The 24,952-nt window shown below is 38.4% G+C and overlaps 1 protein-coding gene across 2 annotated transcripts in view; it reads right to left on the bottom strand.

Annotated features, from left to right (window-relative positions):
• LOC144654246 (uncharacterized) overlaps positions 1-24,640 on the bottom strand; it is a 33,521-nt gene extending 8,881 nt beyond the window's left edge. Inside the window, exons 1-22 of one of the 2 annotated variants that reach the window (XM_078514332.1) lie at positions 24,494-24,640; positions 23,924-24,138; positions 23,430-23,501; positions 21,801-21,872; positions 20,668-20,727; positions 19,288-19,362; positions 17,078-17,152; positions 16,214-16,285; positions 15,963-16,037; positions 14,820-14,891; positions 11,898-11,963; positions 11,118-11,189; positions 10,655-10,726; positions 10,361-10,432; positions 9,936-10,007; positions 8,988-9,059; positions 8,799-8,870; positions 8,273-8,344; positions 7,833-7,889; positions 6,768-6,958; positions 5,941-6,060; positions 3,785-5,341 (exon numbers count right to left, since the gene is read on the bottom strand). In XM_078514332.1, the coding sequence (XP_078370458.1) occupies positions 3,785-5,341; positions 5,941-6,060; positions 6,768-6,958; positions 7,833-7,889; positions 8,273-8,344; positions 8,799-8,870; positions 8,988-9,059; positions 9,936-10,007; positions 10,361-10,432; positions 10,655-10,726; positions 11,118-11,189; positions 11,898-11,963; positions 14,820-14,891; positions 15,963-16,037; positions 16,214-16,285; positions 17,078-17,152; positions 19,288-19,362; positions 20,668-20,727; positions 21,801-21,872; positions 23,430-23,501; positions 23,924-24,138; positions 24,494-24,544 (3,334 nt within the window). In that variant the 5' untranslated portion in view covers positions 24,545-24,640. The remainder of the gene's footprint in view (positions 1-3,784; positions 5,342-5,940; positions 6,061-6,767; positions 6,959-7,832; positions 7,890-8,272; positions 8,345-8,798; positions 8,871-8,987; positions 9,060-9,935; positions 10,008-10,360; positions 10,433-10,654; positions 10,727-11,117; positions 11,190-11,897; positions 11,964-14,819; positions 14,892-15,962; positions 16,038-16,213; positions 16,286-17,077; positions 17,153-19,287; positions 19,363-20,667; positions 20,728-21,800; positions 21,873-23,429; positions 23,502-23,923; positions 24,139-24,493) is intronic. The other variant, XM_078514340.1, reaches the window with a different exon arrangement.
• Positions 24,641-24,952: the final 312 nt, after the last annotated feature.

Raw genomic sequence — 24,952 nt, 5'->3', positions numbered from 1 at the left:
TTGTAGATAGTTTCTGTTATCAATTTCTGTATTTCTTGAATAATTGTTTATGAATTAATGTTACGTACTGTTCTAAATTTTCCCATGGACTTAACACACAAATATGTGGAAAACTTAAAAAAGACTATACCAAATTTTTCCCTCTTTGGTGTGCTAAGAAATGGAAAAAGACGTATACCGAACCAGCAATGTTCATCAGGGAAAGATAGGGTGGTGTATGTAGGAAATCACACTTTAAAAGCCGATATCAAATAAAAACCTCCAACCCCTTACAGAATAATGAACTTTTTGAGCAAAGGGGGTAGGTCATGTAATTTTCAATCCCCTGGGTCAGTCAGTTTTGAGCCAGAAGAAAGGGGTGGGTCACAATTTTTCAAGCCACCACTTTTCCAAATGCTCCGGCTCACCCCCCCCCCCCCCCCCCCCTGGTACTTATTGACCAGTCCCTTACGGAAGCCGAACTGATCATGGCGAGAGCGGGTATTCGCGGTTTGTCGGCGAGCCAACTCGAAGGCATGACCATCTGCCCGAAGCACAGACACTTACTGTAAGTGTGGCAGGAAGACACGTAATCAACTTCCAGATGACAGAAGAAATATCTGTTTTGTTTGGCAAGATCACTACTGCTGTCGGTTCACGTAAGTACCTCTTTCCTTGTGATTTTAGTGAGAAAACTCCGCGTTGTCAGTTTTTCGATAAGTTTTGTTTTCGTATTATAAAAACAGTATTTCATGATCATCTGTTCATTTTTTTTATCAAATTTATACTGCTTGCCTGGCTAGTAGTTGACGCAGATCCAAAAAGCGAATCAGGATTTCCACTATCTTCCCTGATTTTACAAGTCTAACTTCCTTTAAAAGAATCATCGAATGATGTTATGCATGCTAGTCACCACTGAAAACCCAACTGGCGCGCGTAGCCTTTCATTGTATCGTCACGTAACGCTTCTCCCAGAGGGTGCATTGCGTGACGTTCCCAACAGCTGTGAAGTAAGTAGATTTAGGGACGGACCATTATTTTTTTTAAAGGGCGAGGGGGGGGATGAAAAATATTGAAAAAATTGTTTGCAGGGCCTGGAAATACAAAATAAATTGTTTGCAAACACGATATGTATAACAAAAATAGTAAGAATTTCGAAAAAAAATGTTTGCAGAGGTGCATAAACTAAAAAAAAAAGTTTGCAGAGGAAAATTTTTCATCCCCCCCTCCAAGAAAATAATGGTCCGTCCCTTAGTGCGGTCTTGATCATTACAAGGTGTCATCGATTCGATTTTTTTAAACATAGAGTATTACATTTTTCAGATTTTCAGTAACATTTTTCATTTTTTGCCTTGGCTGGCTGTTTTCCGTTGTTCCTCGATGACAACGTGGATGACGCCATCTTGGAACGAGTGTGATGGACTGGGTTTCTAGAAGGAAACCGCTGACCTAACAAACTTATTCCCCAGGCCTCCTCGGCACCTTTGTCTAAAATGAGGGCAAAATGCATCTGGGAGGCTTTGGACGCCATAAATAAAGTCAGATTGTGCTTTTTAACACAAAATTATACAAATAATCAGTCGAAAATCCAAAATAATGCTAGCAGTGCTTTTTGGGATAAAATGTAGAAAAAATGCTCGTGAAGCCAAATAACGCCAAAAAGGTGCTAGCACTATCGGTAAGAGCCTATAAACTTGAAAAGTCATTAACCTTGCAAAGAAACATTCACGTGCATATTAGCACATAAGGTTAAACGTAGTAAAATGCCGTAAATATTACGATCCTCTTTTCACGAAAAACAGTTTTCTGTTATCAGGAATTGATGAGTTAATGGACAAATGTAAAAATGCGAGTTTTTTTCATATTTGTTATATTCATGTTGTCGAAAAAAACTCATTTCATAGAAGGGCTCGCAACTCCCTTCAGTTACCGATGGTAATAGAGTATGAAATGCACATTTGTGTTACATATTTATTTTCTTGTTTTAGAGTACACTTTAATGCCCCACCCAATAATTATGACAGATAAATTAATGACCCCCATCTTATTAAAACCAAATCAATACAATGAATACCAATTATAAAGCCCCGACTGTTGGTGTTTTTACCTTTATGTCTCGAATAGTTTATGGGGAAGGGCTAGAAGGGGGTAAAATGGGAACTGGGATTTGGGCAAATTGTCACTGGGAAAATGGAATTTGGGCCACTGGGACTGGGAATCACAAGTATAAACCAATAGATAGAACTGGGATTTGGATTTGGAAAATACGGGAAAACAATAGGCTAGGGCAAGCAAATCGACTTTACCACCCCCTAATCCCCCACCCCCCCTCCCCCTCCCTCTATCAGGAACCTGTATGAAATTTGTGAGTCTTGAAAAGATAAGGAGCATAACTATTCGACAGCAAATCAGCAAGTTTCTACTCAATGCAAGAAGGGCATTTTAGGAACGTGAATTCTCTTGGAAAAATCCCCTCGAAAAGGCCAAGCGAAAAAAAAACCCCGGGTTTTGACAAACTAGGCAGCCTGGCTGGTTTTAATTGAATTAGACTAAAACGAACAAGTTAGACTTGAGGCAAAACAAACACTGTCTTATCGCAGCGTGGAAAATGAAAACAGCTTCTCTACAGCCACAAACAAAAAGAAAGCTTTTACATAGAAGCCTAAAGAATCTTATCGCCCGGCCAGGTAAGAAGGAAGTAATTGCTTTCGAAAACGTTTTTAGACCGGCAAATTGTTTGCCGTAAACAGATGTTCCGTGACAACACGGGCTTATGCCGAAATTTGCATATTGATCGCAAGTGATATATTTATTGCTATGAGCGTTGAAAATACCGAGAAATCGGCTAAAACGGTTGGAACTGAGAAAGAAAAATATTTTCCATTTACAGTCTGACTTCTAGCAGTATTTAACACATCTCCAAATATTTACGGTTCTGGAATTGGTTTATCGGTCGCTCAAGCGTTTTCTTTGTTTTGGATCAAAATGGCGAATATTTGGGAAATTCGTGGAGCTCTGTACGGCGCGCAGTAAAGAGTGCCCACAAATTTTATTTCATACTTTTCTATAATGGTGTTAGTACTTTTGAGTTACAATAGACACGATTCTAGATCAGGTCCCACATTCGAGAAAATGGCTTTCAACTACAGGCATGTCGCGTTTTGCACATTCCGGAGTTTGTTGGGAGTCAAATTAAAAAATTCATAACTTAACGAAACTTAAATAGATTTCAATTATTAAACCTCTACACTATCGAGGGAAAATGAAACTTCAATATGTAAAATAATCAGCTCGTTGCATTAAGTAATAATGTTTTGGCAGTGACCGTCATTTATAGCAAGTTTACGGAGTCTCCAATGGCGAATTGCATGGTTTTGAGGTGACTTTGAAAATCGCCTCGCAAAAAATATAAAATATCGAATTGATCCAAATGAATGTGATATTTGTTACTGGGATATAATTGTCGACTTTCACTGAAAAAATCAGGGAAATCGGTGAAGGTCCGAAAAGTGCCTTATCCGCTGTAACACGGACGCCCTCTTAAACAGGGAAACTCGCCGTGTAGAAACGTAGAAAAAAGCCTAGATGTAAGCTTGCCTCAAAACACAAGCCAAGTATCTCTCTCGCAAGTTGTCAGAGAAACAAGAGTTAGTGACTGGAAGAGTCTTCCTCAGGTAGAATCAAGCCATGGCTACTTGTTAGCAGACATGTCATCAAGTGTTATATGAAAATGGTTTGCAAGGACAGAAATTAACTCATGCAAATGTAATTCTATGTGGAGCCACCTTAGGAGCTTAAGACTTACCAAAGGCTAATATCAGCACGGCACTGTTGAGGACCAAAAACACTACATTTACAACTACGGACTTGTTTTTTTCTTGGCTCCTGCTGACGTCAGGTTGTGCATATATTGCGCCAAGGCAAACGTCAAAGAAAATGATCCAAAGAACAAACGTTTGCAGCCGATCTTCAAACTTGCCTTTTATCGGTCGGAAGATGGTGTACACAATTCCAGATCCACTGGCTACGATGACGGCAATACCAATTTGAGAACGGCTTTCAGATCCAAACAGCGGGATTATAGAGATAAGAATCAGCTTTCGTTTCATCTCGACGATCTCCCAAAACCAATACTTCTCTTTATAGTTTTCAAAAAACACTCTGAGGCCAAAAGCAATTTCACTAGGGTTACGATCAGGGTTCTTTTCACGATACTTGTAGATGGGAAACAGTAGCAGCAAAGGAAAGAGAACAGGATACAGGGCAAAGGCAGCAGCTATGTGCCAGAAGACGTTGTGTCGAGATTTAAAACAATGGATGGAGTAATCCGCCTTCAAAAGAGAAACGCAATCAGTCCGATCTTTGGTGTAGCATATGTCTAGGCAAACGCCAGGCAGAGGTAAAATGTCAATGATCTTCTTACTTGTCATTGGGTATGACAAAAGAAGAAATAAGAAAATATTTCGATAGCACGACCTCTTCAAGTTCGAGATTTTCTCCTGTTTTTCTTCTTCTTCCTCCATCCTGTTGATGTACCATTTCTTTAGGAAGAGGTAAAGAAATATCAAAGAAACGATCGAGATATTGATGACAATGGTTAAAACGAATTGCAGGAATGGGTCCAATTCAAGTGCAGGATGAATGCAGCTCAGTGGTGCAAATTGTAAAATGTTTCCTTCAACAAATTTCAGATATTTTTCCATGGAAATAAGGATTGCAGGCCACCTGACCCTCACTAGTGCCGAGAAGATACCAACAACAACTTGATAAAATCCAATGACGATCTTAGCGCAAGACATGATGACATCTGCAACAGTACGGGGACGAGCGTTTTCTGTGCTACTACCATCTTCTTCGATACGTCTGCGAACTTTTACAGAGTCTCCCAAGAAAATCATCACGAAAATCAAGGCAAAGGCCAGTATTACTACAACACATGAAATGATGGTAACAATTATTTTTGGACATTGAAGGCAGCTGTTAAATCGGAGATAGTGGTTGTAAGAACAGGTTGCACATAAAGTTCCTTCGTATCCCACATTACACGCTGAGGTAATACCACCTTTACAGGATCCTGGATAGGGACACTTCAGTGGCTTCGGCAATGGTCTTTGAAATGTTGAGAAGTTTTTGTTGTATTCAGGTCCAGGAGTGTGAATGTTTTCAACAAATTTGGAATAATCTTCTTCCATGGTTGTATTTCTCCACTTCCAGAAATAGTTTGGTGCCAAGATTGCTGTATCCTCGTGGCATTTAAGGCCATAATCTGGACATGCTGTACAAGGACCAAAACGATCAAAGCGGTAGAAATTATTAAGACACTTGCATGCACGATAGCCAGCAGTCTCATTGGACCGGGTACCTGTCAGTTTATTAAAAAAAAAAATGATAAGTAGATTTTAAGAAAAGTCTTTTCTTCACACGTATCAATTATTTTCAGGTTGCCTGTGTTTAGTTTTAGATAATTCCTTTTGGAGTGCAGTGGTAGAGCTTTTGCGTCGATTTTTCTATTGTCGTTTGGATCCATAGCAAAATGAGGACCATGTGTTAATTAACGGTTGAGACTAACTTTCTGAATACCTTACACGATTACAGTTAATCTTCATTAAAATAGTGACGAAAAAAAGTAGTTAAAAATCAAAACACACAGTGTAACATCACACACAGTGTCTACGTTGCACCATCGTGTACAGTATAGTACGCAATAAAACCGTATTAGAATGATTTAGTAGAGTCAGGGGTGGTCACACGCTACAATCATGTTATAAAACACTGGCACAAACCCCCCCCCCCCCCCAAAACCCCCAAGAAAGACTCACATCTTTAGGCTTCCTAGCAATATGTATTTAAATTCTGTCTTTGTGTGGTTGACGAAATTATTCCGGGAAAAATTAAATAATACCGACAACAAAGGCTTGTCGTCTCTTTGTTTCCAGACTTGTTATTTACTATGGTCCTTACCATACGGACATGCACGACAGTCGGTTGCACTCTTTCCAGGATGATCCTTTTCCGGAACATATGTACCCGTACTACATCTCTTACAGTCAATTCGCCCCATTTCGTCCTGATAAAAACCTCCTAAAAATAAAGCAGCAGCAGGGTTTTAAGTTTAAAACGAAAAACACTAACATAAGCCAATTGTGATTAACAAACTTCGATGTTAAGGCTGTATTGGCGGCGTTAGAGGAACATATTTATCTAAAACCCACCAGAAAAAAAGGGAGGGCACTCAGCCTTTTTTTTTTATGGGCCAACAGCTAACGAGTCACTTATATGCAAGTTGGTTATCGTCCATTGAAAACGTATAAGGGAGAGTTATCTTAAAATTAATGACCAAAATTTAGAACGCAAGAGCACTTGCATTCCATCAGGGGCTGTCCTAAAAGCCGAATCCCGGAAATTCGGAATTTCAGAATTCCCGAATTCAAGGCCTCAAACCTAAAGCCCAGAATGACTACATTTGTTCAGTTCTCTGGAAATTAAGCACACTAGACGCAAAACTGTGTAGGGCATTTTGAAAAATTCCGTCATTCTTAGACAAAATAGTTTGGATGTGTATTTTGTCTTTCTTTTGACATTGTATGACGTGATACCATGAGTGTCGACGTAGCTAATTTGCATAGGAGATCAGGAGAGAGAAATGTTTCTGAAAGCCATACACTGTGCAGGGGGTACCCTTTTCCGCATCCAAACGTGGGCGTTTCTAAGCCTTTCTAACTGATACTTATTTCGGTCACCTGACATAGAAAGACATTTGTAATAGTATAAGGACAATGAAACATTACCTGCAGGGCATTTTACACAAAAATCAGCAAGATTACTTTTGGTGCCAGTCATGCAAATACTGCAGTTATACCGGCTGTAATAGCTTTCTGGGTTATATTTACATCTGAAGCCTGAATAACTAAGACCATCAGCAAAACCACTTTCACCTTTGTCAATGACTATATGGAAGGATGCTGACGGAGCACACTTACTAGGAAAAATTAAACACAGGCATGTTAAAAAAGATGTTCAAAAATACCAATGTTGCTTAGCTTTAAAATCTCTCATTTAACTTTAACTTGTATAACGACAAGAAAAACTATTAACAAACTATCGTCAACACCGTCAAAGCTATGAAGAATCTTGAAAAGAGCTAAAGAAGCAATGGCAGACGACCCAGTGGTTGAGAACACAACTCATGGCCGAAAGGAGACAAAGCGAAGTAAAAACCTTATCTGTCTGTACCATCCAGTTCTCTTTAGTTAATTTGTCTTTATTGCTAGGAGCTAGCATTGTCGTCCACGCAATATCCAAAAAAATTCCTGGCAGAAATTTATTAAGCCTCAAGTTTAAGGAAATTCCGCATTTTTGCCCGTGGAACCGACCCAATGTTATTCATTCAGTGATTGAAGATTACCCCAATCGTTGGCAAATCAGTGTGGGTAGTCTTCCAAAATGTACTTATTGCAAGCGTGTGTGTACCACATGTAGCCATTTTAGCCGTTGGAATTTATTAATGGGAACCCGACGGCCTAACGTTTTTAAGTTTTAGGCCAGTTCTTTCCTATTCGTCCGAAAGGTCATGACTATAAAGCTAGTTTCCAAATTTCATGACTATATAGCTAGTACAGAGTGTTTTAGGAAGACCAGGCCTTCCTTAGTGGTCTTTCATTGGGTTTCAAGTAGCACTAATTCTTTGTAACACTGCTCCTTTAAATGATAACATAAACAATGAAACCATATATTGAAATAAAACAATATTGGTTTTGTAAAACTAAATAAAAAAAGAAACAAAACACCAATTCATCAAACTACTTACTTGTGCATTGACTGCTTTTAAATCTATGAGTTTGTTTTTTACTTACATGAAAGCAGTATATATCCCCGGATAAAGCTCCTGAAAGTTTTTGCATGAAACAGTTCTGCAATTAAATACGTTATGTCAAATGGGCCGTTTACTTAATGATGGTTCACGATACAATAGGCTCAGTTAAATAAAGGTTGCTACTATCCATGATGGCACAGGCGCGAAAATCCTTCTTAAAATACAAAGCTCCTGTGAATATAACCCCATGGGTCTTATGTTTAGTTATAGTTTTTGAAGAAAGATACAACTACTCCAGTTATTAGCCCCTTCTATCTGCCTTTTTTTATAAATAACCTAGCGAGCACGTCGTAGAAGCGACTAAGGAGTCAAGTGGTTAAAATGATTGCTTATGCTAAGTCCTGCTAAGTCAGCATGCATGAGAAACGAAATCATTGCATCGTAATTTTACGGTTTTATATTTGTTATATTTGCACTTACAATGTAACATTGGATCCCATTTTGTTAAACATCGTTACCGGTAGTGACCTTAAAGGATTGTCAAAAAGCGTCCTAAAAACAGAACAGTGATTGTTATGGCAATAAAACACATTAGGGTGCAAAGGGAAAACAAATAAAAAACCCGTACATGACACAAGCATACGCCCAATAATAAGAACAACATAGGAAAGACTAATCTCTCAAATACGTATTGAAATACACTAGACATTTTAGGGAGCCATTAAGCAAGAGAACAACTGGTGCAGGATTAAATACAGGGAGGTCGAAAAGCCTTTTTTTACACTAAATAAGATGCACATTGTATGAAAGTCGATTGTATTATTACACAGATTTAGCAATTTTACCGTTAGAGACTTTCATGCAAGAATCGGATTGCCGAGCCAGTCCAGACCCTACTCTCAACAGGACTAAACTTGACCGACCAAAGCTGCTCTACCATTATCTCACAAAATAGACGAATAAAACGCAATAATAATATTTCATTGGATATTTCAAAGAAACTCACAAGGTTCTAAGGCCAGTTAGACCGTGAAAGGCGTTACCATCAATAAGTTTGATTGTGTTGCTATGGAGAAACCTGCAAATAATAAAACAGGCGTCGATACAGCGAGGAAATACAAAATGCAAGTTCTAGTTCTGTTGTTTGCGTTCTTGTTGTTGTTATTTTAAAAATCATTGCTTCGTTTCTACTTACAAGAGCTTTAATAACGGGTTGTCAGCAAAAGTGCCTTCAGGAATAAAGGCTAGACTGTTGTTAATCATCATCCTTTAACACAAGAGAGAGATTTATTGCATAATTGTTAAATGCTGACTGGTATAACTTAAGAGAAATACTTACTTACTACAATATATTTATGGTAACAATTATAAACTGTTGTAACTAAACATGGAGTGGAGGACAATAAAATACAAATGTTACAAAAATTCAGAGCCAACCGACTATTTCAGTTTATAAAGGATAAAAGTTAATCTTTGCCAAAGCCAGAACAACAACTTAGGCAAAGGCAATATTTCGGTTTATTATTCAAACCCTTTATCAGGCCAATGAATAAAAATAGAAAGCACGGAGTTCTTTTTTAACAAAGCGCCCCTTAATTACCATGGCCTAAAGGCGAGCCGTGAACTTTTGTTTTTCAAATAGCTTGTTACTTTAAAACTCCACGCTTTCTATTTTTATCCATTGGTCACACGATTATGTTTTTAAACTAATTTAACCGGAATTTTGACTTTGTTTAAATTGACCTTACTTACTCTGGTGAATATCGCCATTTCAAGTGGAAGAGATAACTTCACATCTGGTTATACAGAGCTTTTATTTTTTGCTGAGACTATCGTTACTAGTACTGTAAACGTATTGAATAGGAAATAAAAACCGATTTTTCTCTGTTGATTTCAACTCGATAGTATAAATTAAAAATGTCTCAAAACCTAGCAGCTTTCAAATCCTTTTTTTGCGAACAACATGGTTACATGGTTACTCCGATGTTTGATGCCTGCATTCTCTGCTGCAGTTCGGCTCTAAACACCAATCACATAAAAACCCACAGTTTCATTGTGTGTTATCCATGATCAACCTACTTTTTAAAGCATCAAACAGATATAAGCGTTAATAGTAAATATAACATGAGGATCAGTCACTCACAATATCCGTAGATTCTTAAGCCCAGCCAAAGTACGATTGCTGATTTGTGAGATAAAATTAAAGTTTAACAACCTTTGGGATAAAAGAGACAAAAATCATTACATCACTTTATTCTCAAGTGTTAATTTCAACATCAATTACCATCAATTAAGTGAAGTATTCTGGCAACGTCAGCGACTACTTGTGAAAACTAGTACGCAGCGGAAACTTTGTCGACTCGATTGTCGACTGAGTTCAAGATTAAATTTAATCTCCGCGGTACAAGCAAACTACTTCTATATAAAGTCATAATACGTTTTGATTGATGAAAGTCTCTCGCCAACTGTTCGTACTAAAATCGATGGTAAGTGGCAACTACGTCCCAAATGGAAAAAAAATATTCAGTATTTTTTAACACAATTTGTTTAAATAATCATTTCACTTACAGCATGGCTAATTTCTTGCAACCAGAAAACGCTTCATTTGGTATGGAAAGAAGCTTATTGAAGGACATATCCCTGAAAAGAAACAAAATTGTTATAAATGTTATAAGTTATTATAAGGTGTACATTTAGCCATGGTTTATGGAGCCCTTCCCTTATTTTGAATCCTTCTAACTAACGGCTTTGTTAAATAATCGGCCCTGGTGTCTTTGCTTCTCGATATAGCGAAAGAAGGAAGGGAGATTAATCTAATAAAATATCGTGAATGGGTACATTTAGTTGGTTTCTTTAACTTACAAATTTGATACGACGAAAATGTTCTGAAAGATACTGACTGGAAGATGTTCCAAGTGATTGAATTTCAGGGATCTGGAAAAAAATAAGAAAAATAAGATCGTGTCAAATTCTTTACACGATTGGCTGTGTTTGATCAGAAGTCTTTTTCATTAAATTGGGCTAATAAAACTTAACGGGTTGTCCTAAATTTAAACATTGATGTGCATTTGGGCAAAAAGGTCACTCAATCACAATGTCCCATTCTTAGACTCACCACTGGAAATTATACTAAAATTTTTTATTCATATTAATTTTATTCGATTTTGCTTCTAGGAGACATCCACTTCTAAGTTAATTCTATGGTATTTTTGAACCAATTTATCAAGATTTTATAACCATGAATGATCGAGAAAGTAAGTAAGTATGTAAGGAATATGCGGATATAAACCTAAGCTGCATTATTAAAGATTGAATTTCTACTTACAAATCTGTCACTTGTTTCAGTTTTGAAATTCCGAGCAGTGATATATCCTTGATTTGGTTATTAGCTAAAGCACTGAAAGAGAGGAAATAAGGTTAATAATTTTTGTTTTCTTTTTTCTATTTTCTTTGTTTTTTTTTCTTTTTCCCTCAAGCATCTCAGCGTCGAGAATCCGGCATTCTTTAATTAGATTAGGCTACATCCAGATAAGCCGGAAAAGCTTACGCTACTTCTTTTTACCATTTTGCTTTTCAGCTTGTCACTCTTTTTCTGTTGAGCAAAGGTAGAGTAAACAATTCAAAGGAAGCGGTAATAGACTGCAAAATGGTTGAATTGCATGGGTATGAAAATTACTATGTTGAGAATTGCATGGCGGGACACTGTGCCGTAAACAAACGTCTTGAAAGTATTTCTCCCCGGGCTCACAATTTAGCGTTCAGGGTTGGTGTTTCTCCCTCCATTCTTAAAAGGTAAAGAAATCAATAGCAGGACAAAAAACCAAGAAGGAAGTTTGGGACCAAGGGACCAAGGTCTTTTCATCTGTTGCTGGGGCGACATTTGTCAAAAACTGCTGTATTCGCCGATCTCGTGCGGACATTTACCAGTGGAGGAGGGGGGAGAAAGGATAGAAACGGACCTGGGACTGAATAGCGATGTTCTCACAACTTGTTTTCGTTTACGGCGCGTAGTATCTACGAAAAAAAGTTACGTGAACCGCTAGAAGGGAGAGAGTGCACTTTCTGGACAACACGTGGAACCCGGGCCTGCACTACAATAACTTACAGGTGTGTCACTTGAGTAAGACCAGTTAAATTCGGTGCAGATGTCAAATTGTTGTTATCAAGATACCTGAAATAATAATATCAATAAACAAAATGCTATTTTTTTAGGTAAGAAATTGTAATATAACGAATAACTTCCGCTATTTATTGGAATGATTTCTCAATAGTCGTTTTCTATGTGCAACTGACACCGCCAGATGCTATTCTTATTGAAGACAGAATAATTAGTGCGCTCTTTGGAGTACATTACTCCAATGTTTGCCGTATAATGTGACTGGACCGTGCCGAGAGATTTTTTTGAAAACGTGTACAGCGATTAATCAGAAATAAAAACGTGGGCGCACAAGGACAGCAACAGTCCGCCATCTAAAATGCAACTAACACCCTAACGAAGAAGAACAGTAACATTACACAGGGGGTGTCACATGAATAAAAAATAAACTTTACTTGCTATAAAACTCTGGGCGTCTGTCTGCTATAAGTGTATCTAGATCATGTCGCCTTCGGTCTTCCGGATTGCAGTCTCTGCTATGACGTTGTTCCCCCCTGGGGCTGCGATGCGTCCCTTGGGAGGGCGCTCTCGTTAGTGTTCGGGTGATCAGAGTCTGTCTTCCGCTGGTGGCGGTTCGCGGAGTGTCCGCGCTCCCCGTCCCGTCCCTCCCGTCTTCTCTTTTTCGGTCTCCTTGGCTTTGGCCGCTGTTCGCTGTCTTGAGCCGGCCCCCACTCGGTCGGAGCTCGGCCCACAAAACAACAAACCTCGCAAAAAGACGGAGGCACTTGTGGAAACATCGTGATCATCGAGGGAACTGTAGTGCTGAAAAACTGACATCACCAGGTCCAGGAGATGTGCAGATCAGAAGCTCATCACCGACAAGGCGCAATCCGACTTCCGAGCTGAGCTACTGAATTCTCGGACTCGCGGGACTCATGAGCAGAGTACTGTAAACTACGCCCCTCTGTTCCACACCAGCGTCGCGCTGTCCACTGAAACTAAAACAAATGACGATCATCTCACTCTCCCGGAAAACACAGAAACCGAAACCATTGAGGCCCAACAGCTGTATTGGCGCGCCGACTTACGAACTATCAAAATCTCCTCCCTTCTAAAGCTCTCTGCGAAATTCTGTCAGAACGCACAGTGCAGAGTGTAAGTGACAGGAAGTGGCTGATGACGAGCTGGTTGTGTCGCGTGGTTTCACTATTCACCTCCATACAATCACCTATAGATATTGTTCAGCGAAACACGAGGGATCTGCGGGAAAAGTCATACAGCTGACTAGGCAAGTCCTGATCACTCTCCTTTCGCTGCACAACAGCTATTTTGTATTCGAGGTCCTACCACAAATCGGGATGTGCCATGGGTTCGCCAGTCAGGGATCGCAGAGCTTGTAATGCAAGAAGTTGAAGAGAAAGCGTTAGAAACTTCGCTCGAAAACCAAAGTGGTAACGCCGCTATGTCGATGATTCGAATGCATGCATTAAAAGGGACGGTGTTGAAGTTTTTCACAGCTACTTAAACTCGATAAACGCCAACATTCATACAGTGGAGATGCCTAAACTTGGGCAAGAACAGCATAGCCTTCCTGGACACAACAACACCGTTATGAGGATGGTAAGGTCGAGGTGGGTGTATACCGCAAGACCACAATACGAGCAAGTATAGACTTCCATTTACACAGCCCAGCGCAAAGCAAGAGAGCCGTCGTTAACACTCTAATGGACCGAGCTAAGTCCATCAACAGCTGCGCAAAGACTAAACGAGAAGCAACGCGTTATTAATGACTTAAAAGCTAACGGTTATCCCAAGTCAGCTGGCGAATCAAAAAAATCAAACACGCAACCAAGAACCCAGGAGAATCCGAAGGCATACACGTCCATTCCGTATGTGAAAGGAGTGTCGGAGCGCCTTCGACGGATTTTGAGCCGCGAAAACATCAAGACAGCGTTAAAACCAGTACGAACGTTAGGAAATATCTTCAAAAAGCCCAAGGACCGACCGAATAAAGATCAATTGAAAGAAATCGTATACAAAGTGACTTGCAGGACATGACCATTTGCATACGATGGGGAAAGCAAAAGAAACTGGAAATCGCGGGGAGCCGAACACAAGCCCGGAACAAACGGAAACATCAACTCCGCGATTAAACATCATGCAGAAATCGGCCACGATATACATCCAAGTTACGACGAAATTCTTGAAACAGGTGTAAGCAGCAAGAACCAAAGACTGTTTCTGGAATCTTTGCATTCTTTCCTCGACAAAAACACTATAAACGAAAGAGCGCCCTTCCCAAGGGTTTACGCATCGCTAGTTGCTCCCCAGGGGGGCAACGAACAATAACGTCGATGTAGCTTATTAGAATTCTGCGAACCTTGCAAAAATCCATCATTCTCTGAAGAAGACCGCAGAAGGCGATCGAAAATTCAGAGTATCGTTTTATATTTTTAATCGGTTTAAACACATTTTTATATTTACTTGCTATGGTTTTGAATTTTGAATTTTTAATACGTGTTTTTGTGGCAGGACGTCGGAGGTCTGGAATCGAAAAGGGATGGGATATGGAACGGCCGAAAAAAAGTCGGAATTTAATTAACTCTCGGGACGACATCTGATTACTAAATAATGACTAAGAGTTCTAAGGGGTTTTCAAAGATTTCTCGGTTCCAGACCTCGCACCAGCTGACCGCGTATAAGTTAATCGGTTGCAGTCTTGCAGTACACCACGTATTAAGAATTCAAAATGGCCGCTTCCAAGCAAAATACGTGACAGCAGTAGGTCAGTCTTCATTTTTTATTTATCGTGTTATCTGATGTGAGGGCTCCCTGTAAAGTAGAGGTAGAGGTAAACGTTTGCGAAAAAATGTTTTTTTTTTAGCTTCATGTCCTTCTTTTTAAGCGTGGCGTACCCAGGGTATGACTTACAAATCCGTGAGTTTACTGAAACGAGTAAATGTTCCATCAGCTATTGACGTGAGAGCGTTGTGTTGTAGTAACCTGTGGAAATTTTACCAAATCGTTAGCAAAAAAATTCACAAACAAAAATGGTTCAAATGGTATCCGGGAGGTTGTTACTCCCCGTTAACAAGTGGACTATATTGAGGAGGATCTCCCGTAGACTATACCGAAAAGGCTACCTTTCTTCAGGCTGGTTGTATACACCTGATTGAACAAACGTTGACCCTGTGAAAAGCATAAACCAGACATCGATTATTTTTCCGATTTCCCGGTAAACATTTGGGTCGCATCGTTCGTGTCTTATGCTTTTTACGGGTCAAGGATTCTTCAATCAGGTGTATATAAGGAAAAGGGATTCTACGAGTTTAAGTACAAAAAGATGCGGGCTATTGAATTGTCGTCTATGTTCTTAAAAGGGCATTCCAAATCTCTCGAAGAGACGCACCTTATGGCCGTTTTCACACTAGAGACGGATAATTCGGCAAGACAAATAACCTATCAAATGGATTATCAGTTCTGATGGAATTTGAGACGGTTAAACTCATCTTTGAATTTCTCTCGTCTCTGATGATTTGCATAAGACGGATAGACCACGGGAATGTGCGTTTGTTACAATTCCACAACACTCAATATGGCAGCCATCGCGTACTACCTTAAATCAACCATGAGAAAAAGAAAACTTCAAGACAATTTGATACTATATCGGAAAGCTTCGCGAAAGACAATTCTGGAAACACTTCAAGCAAACATTTCTTGCCTTATTCAGCTAGTGGTGTCTTGCTAGTCAGTCTGTTAGGAAACGAAAGCAACCACTGTAATCTGCACCTCTTACACATAACAAGCCGCTGGATATTTAAAACTGCAATTATTAAAGCATTAAGCGACTATTATATTAGCATTGCTACTTTTCCTAGATGGGATGTCCCTCCATAGCAGTTCACCAGTTAACATTTATACTCCAGCCCCGAGTAAAGACTGAAATGTCTTGCCCGAATACACGGCTCAATGACCGCAGTCAGCGCCTGAACCGGGACGGCTCGATCGAGACAGTTGAACAATTGAGCCATTATGAACTATTCCCTTAATTTAAATTAATAACAAGTAACTTACAAATGCTTAAGATTATCAGATGTTCCTTCTAAGGTACCTGGCTCTATATGCGACAGCATGTTGTCTCTAAGGTCACTGCAAAATAATACGCAAACTTTCAATTCAATTGTCTTCATCAAAATTATAGCAAACGACTTATTTTAATTAAAAGAAAGGAGAGCTAGCAAAATATATAAGCGCCAACTGAAACACACACACATACAAGTCCATCATGGTGGTGTATGGAAACTGTACTACTGTAGTATACTTACAGAAGCTTTAACTTTTTCATTCTTCGGAAGGTTCCACTTTCAATGTGCTTTAGACTGCAATTTGCCAAGCATCTAACAAAATAGTATTGTGTTAAAAGGAAGTAAAAGTTTAGAAGAATATGTATAAAGAATGATTGCAAGCGCATTTAATTTCATATCAAATGTACCTTTGATGGCCCATTTTGGTATCCCGGTTCCACAGGCCTTTTTAAGATACCAGACCATTTGTATCAGCCTGGTATCAGCACATGTGCGAGTAATAACAAAATTTCCGCTTATATTATCGTAATTACTCGCACATGTGCTGATACAAACGGTCATAACTTTTGAAATACTGAAAACGTACGTGTGATTTTGCATATTTTAGCAGATAAAGGAATACACTTTTCGGCTGTGTAGAGTAGAGTTATCAGCTAGGTCCTGAAATTGAAATATTCGCTTCTAAATCAAGGTCATTGTTCAACCTTCGTTCGATGCCGATCAGTAGTGGTCATTATATCCTTGATTTCGCATTTCCAGATAAATCGAGGGGAAAGTTGCTACTTTCTAAGAAAACTAGCAATGTTTATAAACAAATTAATATAAACATTGTTGGTGTTCGATGCCAATAAAATATTTGACAGCGGCTCGAAAAATGCCCATTTTTTCTAATTTTTCAGACGTTGGGGCGGGCTCGAAAGGCAAAATATTTAATGGCTCCTAACGTGGCCACGAAATCATTTTAAATCAAACCAAATCTGTTTTAGTTCTAGCCTCAATAAAGTCTTTCAGTTGCCAGAGTTTTAGGCAAATTTTTTTTTAACGCAAATTTTAAGTGGGTGCTTTTAAGAAAGACAGCCTCTTAAGTATTTATTCAGAACCTACAAATAAGTCATCTCATCAAAGCCAGCAAAAGTGTCTGAAGTCAGGAAAGGTCCAATCGGATTTCCCTCTATATCTCTGCAAAGATAAGCACAGCTACAAATTAAAATTAATCGTAAATCTAAAAAGTGACTGAATATTAAAGATAAAGGACACGACAGCAAATAAATAAAAGGCAAGTTTTATTCAAGATTTAAATAGCATCGAACTCGGAAAAAAATTCGAGTTCCAGATGGGATTTGAACCCACGACCCTCCGTGTTCTAGGACGGATGCTCTAACCACTGTGAAATGTGAAATATCCAGCGGGTGAAATGTGGGCTTTTGACTGGAACCGCATCACGCGGTCACACAGCCAAATGATGACTGGCACATATGACTCATAACTGTATCACACAGTCACATTAAGGCATATGAAAGATGCAACCAACCAACCTCCAAAGTGAGTAACAAAGATATTATTATTACTCACTTTGGAAGTTGTATTCATGTACAGAAATGAGAATAAAATCTATGAGATACCTTACCAAGTAAAATTCACCTTTGGCTTAGAAAAGAAAACGTTGGCATGCGTTTGCCGAGCTCCAGTATTTCATACTCTATTCAAAAAAGAAAGAGTTACATAGCTTAAGGTGGCTCAAAACAGTTTCCTGAATTTTTCAGCACTTCAACTCTGATGAATCAATTCTACGACTCTCTTTTTAGTTGATACAGCAGTTTTGGTATTAAATCGATGCCCAATTACTGATGAACTAGTTATAATGGTTATCGTCTTGACATTATAAGTTACCATAGCAACGGTATAACCTGTTAAAAGCACCCTTAATTTTCGCTTTAAGTGCTTATAACTCAAAAACGAGCTCGGTGACCCCCACTTTTTGATGGAATAATGATCCGCATGTTAAGATAGAACTTTTGGCAAAGTTTAAAAAAATTTATATTGCAGTTTTAGAGCCACCTTAAATTTTCAAAAAAAGTAAGGTGGCTCTGAAACCACAATACAGAATTTTTCGAAACTTTGCCAAAAGTTTTATCTTAACATGGTGATCATTATTCCATCATAAAAATGGGGGTCACCGAGCTTGTTTTTGAGTTGAGATCACTTAAAGCGAAAATTAAGGGTGTCTTAAACATATTATACTGTTGCTATGGTTACCAGTAACGTAATGAAATGAACACAACTTGTTCTGCAATGATTGGACATTTGTTTGATATTATAAGTTTTGCAGCAACTGACCTAACTCGTTAGCGAACTGGTCGTTAGCGAAATGACTCGTAGGCGAAACGACCGGATACCGACCTAACCCATCAAAGTATAAGACAGCTGGAAAGTGTTGAAAACCGTTATGAGCTCCTTAACCTTTTACTCAACAGCGCGCGCTACCATTGCCCATTGCCATTAGGTCAAATGACATCTAATAATGAGACTGTTTCCCGCCAAAAGTATCTGAGTGATCAACATTGCATATTCTATGACGTCAAAGGGCATTGGTGCACTGTTACCCGATTGTTGATCTACGACCCTTCTTCTAAAGTCTTTGTTGTGTTGAATACAAATCACTTAATAACTGGTCCCTCAAAAAACTGTTGCCCTCAGGACCAGTCGATATTCTTTATGAAAGTCCTGTTCATGACAAAATTTCAACTTACAATTGACCATTCCGAGGTTGCGCAGGGAACTGGGGCGAGTTTAAAATTTTAAGCAATTGATAATCTGACACCACCACTTCAAAGAACCCGCTGAGATGGGTCATTTGAGTTATTAAGTTATAAGCTTTGAAATTTAGTTAAAAATCCATACAAACGTCTCTTTTTTTAGACAGCGTCCCCCAAAACCATAAACACTCTTGATTTTTTTATGATTTTTGAAATACTCTTATAAATGGGCAAACATAGTGATTTTCATCTTAGTTTTTTTCAAAAAATGGGTCTTTGGCAGGATTTTACAGCTCTCACAAAACAGATAAAAAATTTAAGAGTTTATATGGTTTTAGGGGACGCTGGCTTACAATTAGAGACGTTTGTATGGAATTTGAACCATGTCACATGTCCATAACTTCTTTTCTGTTCATCCTGAAAACATTAAACTTGGTCAAATGGCAAATCTTACCGTGATTTTTCATGTGATGGTGTCAGATTATCGCTTTTACAAAATTTGAAACTCGCCCCAGTTCCCTGCGCAACCTCGGAACGGCCAATAAAATACATACTTACAAGACGTTGATTCGTTTTGATCCTCCCACAATTATTTTTAAGTCATCCAACAACAACATATTGTATTTGATTGTCCTGGGAATAAACATAACAATACTGTAGTATATGCAATAGCCAAAATACTGCGGCAAATGAATATAATTTGTTCATTTCTCGTTGCGTTAACGGGTTATGATCGTCTCCGGAAACCAGGGCCAGGTTGTATGAAGTACGATTGAGCTATTCCATAATTAGCGTCCATTTTGACTTCAGTTTTTTAACTTCTTAATGCGGGTTTCTGTTTATCTTTTCTGTTATTTGCATCGAATAATCTCATACTCCAGAAAACATAAGCAATAAGAAACTTCAAGCAGTTTATAACCGGGCGGATAATGTTTGACCACTTCTTTCAGTTTTTTGTTAGAAAGGCACGACGCCGCACAGTAAAGTCACTTTAGAAACCCGCACACAAATCGTGTTTCCGTGAGTCACGGAGTTTGCGTGAGCTGAATTACCATAAAACACACTCAAACCACTTGAGTGGTATAAATTGATTTCGGTTAAAATTAAAGAAGCTTAAAAAACCAAGTTCTCGAAGTTTAACTGTCATTTCGCTCGAAAAACACAGCTATCAGCGGCAGAAAATAGAGCATACCTGACTGCGCGATTCAGCAGTTAATTACCCTGGCGCGATGACTCGTGTCCCGTGCCATGGCACATTCTTGCCGGGCTTGCAATTTTCGTTTCGATTCCATAATCTCAAAGCAAAAAGTGGAATATCCAAAAAAATATCCAGCACGTTCCGGGTAAATTGTACGAATTGTACTCGCTTCGAGCCAAACACTTGAATAACACAGAAATAAATATTTTACACAAACAGAGCGCAGAGTATTCGTAAATGTTTTTACGAAAAATAGGTGAATGATTATTTATAGCGATATCGCGTGGGTCTGATGTAGTTGTTTCATTTTAAATGGTTTGGACATGTCTTAGCGCTCTTCCGTTTTGCGATATGTGATTATTCAGTCCTCGCTTTGAGTAAAACTTTCCAATGACACAAAAATATTCATTTTACACTAAACATAGAGCAGATTATTCATGTTAAACGAGTGATCTCTAGTTAACTTCAAATCTTACAACTGATCAAAAAAAAAAAAAAAAACGACCAAAAAGCCGGCGGCCAGATTATGAACCGGCTGCGTGAATGTTTTTACATCTTTGTTTGAAACTTTCTCACGCTACAAGTGTGACCAGTCTATATGCCGGTCTATATAGATGGAAAACTCCAGACCGCGGTCAAAATCGATTTTAGCCAATCAAGTTTGTGAATTTGGTAGTTCCCATTTCTTGTGAGTCACGGCCATATAATATTGTACAATTATAACGAGAGTTACAACTTACACCCGTGTTACACTTTCGGGGAGATAAAATCCACCTTTAATGCTGTTTTCGTCAAGAATTCTGCAAGAGACGCAATTACAGCCTCACTCTTATGTCGGAAACGAAGTCTTAACTAGTTTAGATAAAATGAATTTAAAAGTAATTAATAGACAGTTTGACAGTTTTCGTCAGGCAAAAAGGGAGTTGCTGATAGAAGTATAATAATGTACTAAGAGAAGAGCAACTGTTAGAACGGGCGATTAGAGTATGACACAACGACTGTTTTGCTCCTTCAAAACTGATAATAAAATAAACAACATTTTTTCTTCCTTTCCCATTGGCTCCCGTGCCGGCCTAAACCGGCCTTGACGATCGTTGCTCTTTCTTCCACTTGTGACGTCATCATCTTTGATCAAAAAAGCATCACTTACACTCAAACTCTGCAGGAGGAAAAGTTCTTTCCGATGATGCCCCAGTTAGAGTGATTGGGTCAATTGTGCTTGAAACACTCACAAAAATACTTGAGAATTTAAGTGAAAAACTTGTAGGAGTGGCGAGTATTTCCTGGAAGTTTGAGAAAGTGTCTCCTGTTGGATGGCACTTTCTCAAAAATCCCTAAACTGCAAGCAAACCCAGTTATAGGCCAGCAACTGCAGCAAAAAAGATAAAGAAAGAAAAGGAGAAAAAGGAAAGGCAAGAAAAAAAATGATAAACGAAAATCCTAGAGTGTGCGCATGCAGGAACAACAATGACCTTAACTCCGATGATTGTGGAAAGAAAGGCATGCTTCCAGGTTGCAAGTAACTTTTTTTGATTAGTTTGGAGCTTAATTAGCTCTTAAATGACGCAAAAATGTCAAAAACGTTCAAAAAATGCGGTTTTTTCAAAAATCTCCGGGAGTCAATGGGTTAAATATTCTGGAAGTTACATAGGGGGAGGGGGGGGGGGGGAGTCCCCCCCGTCAGAGAAGGTCCAAAAAAGCCCGGTCTGAATAGGGTTAAAGCTCAAAATTCAGAAAATAATGCTTTTTTAAGATTAAACCTACCCAAAAAACTTCCCTAATTTATTTATCAATGAGCAAGGACTCTGCGTTACTTTAACAATTCTCCTTCTTTCACCTTATGTTTTAAAATAAAACAAATAACTCTACTTGCATATTTTTTAACTGGGTCGGATTCCGGAATGTGCTGTGTGGAATAAACTTCAAACTGTTCCTTGAAAGATCTCTGTAGAGAAAACAAAACGTTTCTAAAAGTACAAATCTGAATAGTTTAACCCTTGTAAATCGGGGGCCCTAACATGGCTCTTTTTCGAAGGCTTTTTCAAATCCAAAGACAAGATCGAATATTCGAATTTTCTTTTATCTCGGCAAAAAAGAGCAGTTTTTATGCACCAGTACAGAAAGAACTTCCCGTGGTTTTATTTTTTACACAATAATTGCTTTAGTAATTTTTTCTAGCCACATATCACCTGGACGTAAATACATTTCGTCCAATTTTTGAACCATAAGAAATTGAAGACTGTCGTAATTCAATTTACGTACCAAATTTCAACTGATTTAAGAGGTTCATTATTTTTTTTAAAAAAAACTCTTAGGGTATACAAATACCTTGGCAAGTAAAGATTTCTAAACAAAAGTTTTACTATGTGTTTTTCATACTTAAATATCTAGTTTGGACCAAAGAAATTAAGCGCGTTAAAGATAAAAATATGAAGGACTTACTGAAAAATTTCGTCATTTTTGGAAAAAGGAGCAAAACTTCGAACTGTTGGCCTACAAGTCATAAACTGTAGTTTAAGAATCCAAAATTGCCTTTAATGTAGTAGATATGCCGGAAAAGTTAGCGCTACTGCAAAGGAAATTAGATTACAAATTGTGAAAAAATTAGATCAAGGGAAGTTTTCGTTTTTCTCTATTCTCAGGAAATTTCATCCGCCATTATATAATTTATTCGGTCTTCGGGATCCATCGGGCGGTATCTCCAACTTTAAACTATTTCCAGATTTAGATTGGCCGAAAGTTTTATACAATTGTTTTTAAAAAAGTCCACCAAAAGGGTATTTTTGACGCAAGTTTTTGGCCCTGTCTCTGGATTCTGGATATCTACAGACAAACGCTTTTAAAACGCAGAGAATTCATCCGCTTTTCGTTATGTTTCGTTCATATTTTATGCTCTTCTGCTAGTCCTATCCTGTTGTCTTGAACAGCATACTTTCTGCTTTTTAGTATTGTGCAGTGGTACCCCGAAATAACGAAGTGCCAAGGTAGAGGAAAAATATTTACCGGGGTTCTTTTCGATACATGTACTATATATAACCAGATCTCTAGCTACAAAATCGAACAAAACGGGGAATCGTATACATGTATAAATAATTACTAAATATAAAGAAGGACATCTCGTAATTTAGTAATTGGCCGAAAATGGAAAACTTAGCGTAAATCAAATCGGTTTGTATCTTAGGCCTATTTAAATGAATTTATGACAATCTAATTTCGTTCGAAGGTTTAGGGCAATTGAACAACAGGAATCATGCCTTTTTGTGATTCGTGGTTTCCTTTTTTTTTAAAAAAAATAAGGGTAAACGTAGTGCTCACGATATATGGCGACAGGTAGGTGCGTTAAATCGCTTTGGAGACACGCAAGCTAGGTTTGCGAACGGAAACTTTTTTGGCGTGCTGATAATAATACATAATAAAAATAATTGAAAGATCCTCTTGTACAATTCCTATTTTCTATGTAAATACAAAATGTTGCCAAGATACAGTAAAACTATCCACTTACATTACCCGAAGCAATGTTAGATTTTTAAAGACGTCATCTTGGATGGAGCTCAGATGATTTCCCGAAAGATTTCTGGAAGAAAAAAAAAAATATTTCAGAAGGCTCTTTTCAGAAGGTGTGAGTGGCCAACATATTTTTTTGTGTTTCACTTTTAAAGTTAGCTAAAAGAAATAAAAGAGTGGTTCATTTGGTTCATTTTGCACATTAACATCAATTCACTGCTGAAGGTCAAACAAATACTTTTTCCTTCCGCTGAATTATACTTTTAATTGGTTAACGGGTCAAAAAGGACAATTCGCACACCAAAATTATGCAATAAAAACATAGGTCACCGTGCTCGTTTAAGAACAAAACGACGCATTATCTCCCTCGAGGGCCAAGCCGTATAGAAGAAGCCGCCATTTTGTTTATGTGAGTAAGGATGCGCAATGCAATACGGAGACATGACCTTAAATCAATTCTTAAATATGCAACGTCATCCCCAATGCACTTACAGAACTACCGTGTTGGATGGTAAATCACGTGGTACTTGCTTAATTCCTTGACACTTAACAGTGATCCGGGTGGGGCCAAAAGGCTTGCAAAAACAGTTCCCTGGGTGAACATCTTTCAAACAACACAAACCGGACGCTACAAACCACCAGACTAATACTAACTGCGTTAGACCAACAAACGTCAAACTTTTGGTTGCAGATGTTTTTCTCATTTGCTGAAAGAAAGCGTGAATTCATAAATAATATTTTTAAGATGTGTGACCCTCCCCCCCTGAGGCCTTACTATAAAACGTACCTTCCCTTATATAATTATCTGACTGGATGTGAACAAAGCGCGCACAATCATGCCGACTACTTATAAATCTTCTTAAATGACACCGTGGTGCTATGGGTCTTGGTAAGGTCCTAAACAAGGTTCAGATGCGATCTATTCATCTTTCCCTTATATATCCTGGAATAAATGTATTTCTCAGCTATTTACCGTTTGGATTGTAAAGAACGAGCGGATCTTGTTTGAAACTGAACCAGTCTTGCTTACAAAGCCTGACAGAAAACTTTATCAGTGCTTACCTTAACTTGGAGAGTACGTTTGGACGAGAAGCGGATCGGTGTGCAATCCATACCAAAAACAGGAAGTCTTTCTTTTACAGCTTTTATGATACAGTCATATAGTTATAATGTAGTCATAATTTACGCAGGGCCCCTGTTGATACCAGCCAAGTGCTGATTGGGCCACCCAGCCTTATTAAAGTTGACTTGACTTGACGAAGCTATTGTGTAGTGGGATCGAACCTAGAAGATGAATTTTAAATTATTATGACGAAGCTATTGTGTAGTAGGATCGAACCTAGAAGATGAATTTTAAATTATTATGACGAAGCTATTGTGTAGTAGTATCGAACCTAGAAGATGAATTTTAAATTATTATGACGAAGCTATTGTGTAGTAGGATCGAACCTAGAAGATGAATTTTAAATTATTATGACGAAGCTATTGTGTAGTGGGATCGAACCTAGAAGATGAATTTTA

The sequence above is a fragment of the Oculina patagonica genome, chromosome 1 (genome assembly GCF_052425735.1).
Source record: "Oculina patagonica isolate OP01 chromosome 1, crgOcupat, whole genome shotgun sequence".
NCBI lineage: Eukaryota > Metazoa > Cnidaria > Anthozoa > Scleractinia > Oculinidae > Oculina > Oculina patagonica.
The sequence above is the reverse complement of the archived record's forward strand: the minus strand, read 5'-3'. Positions and strand labels throughout refer to the sequence as shown.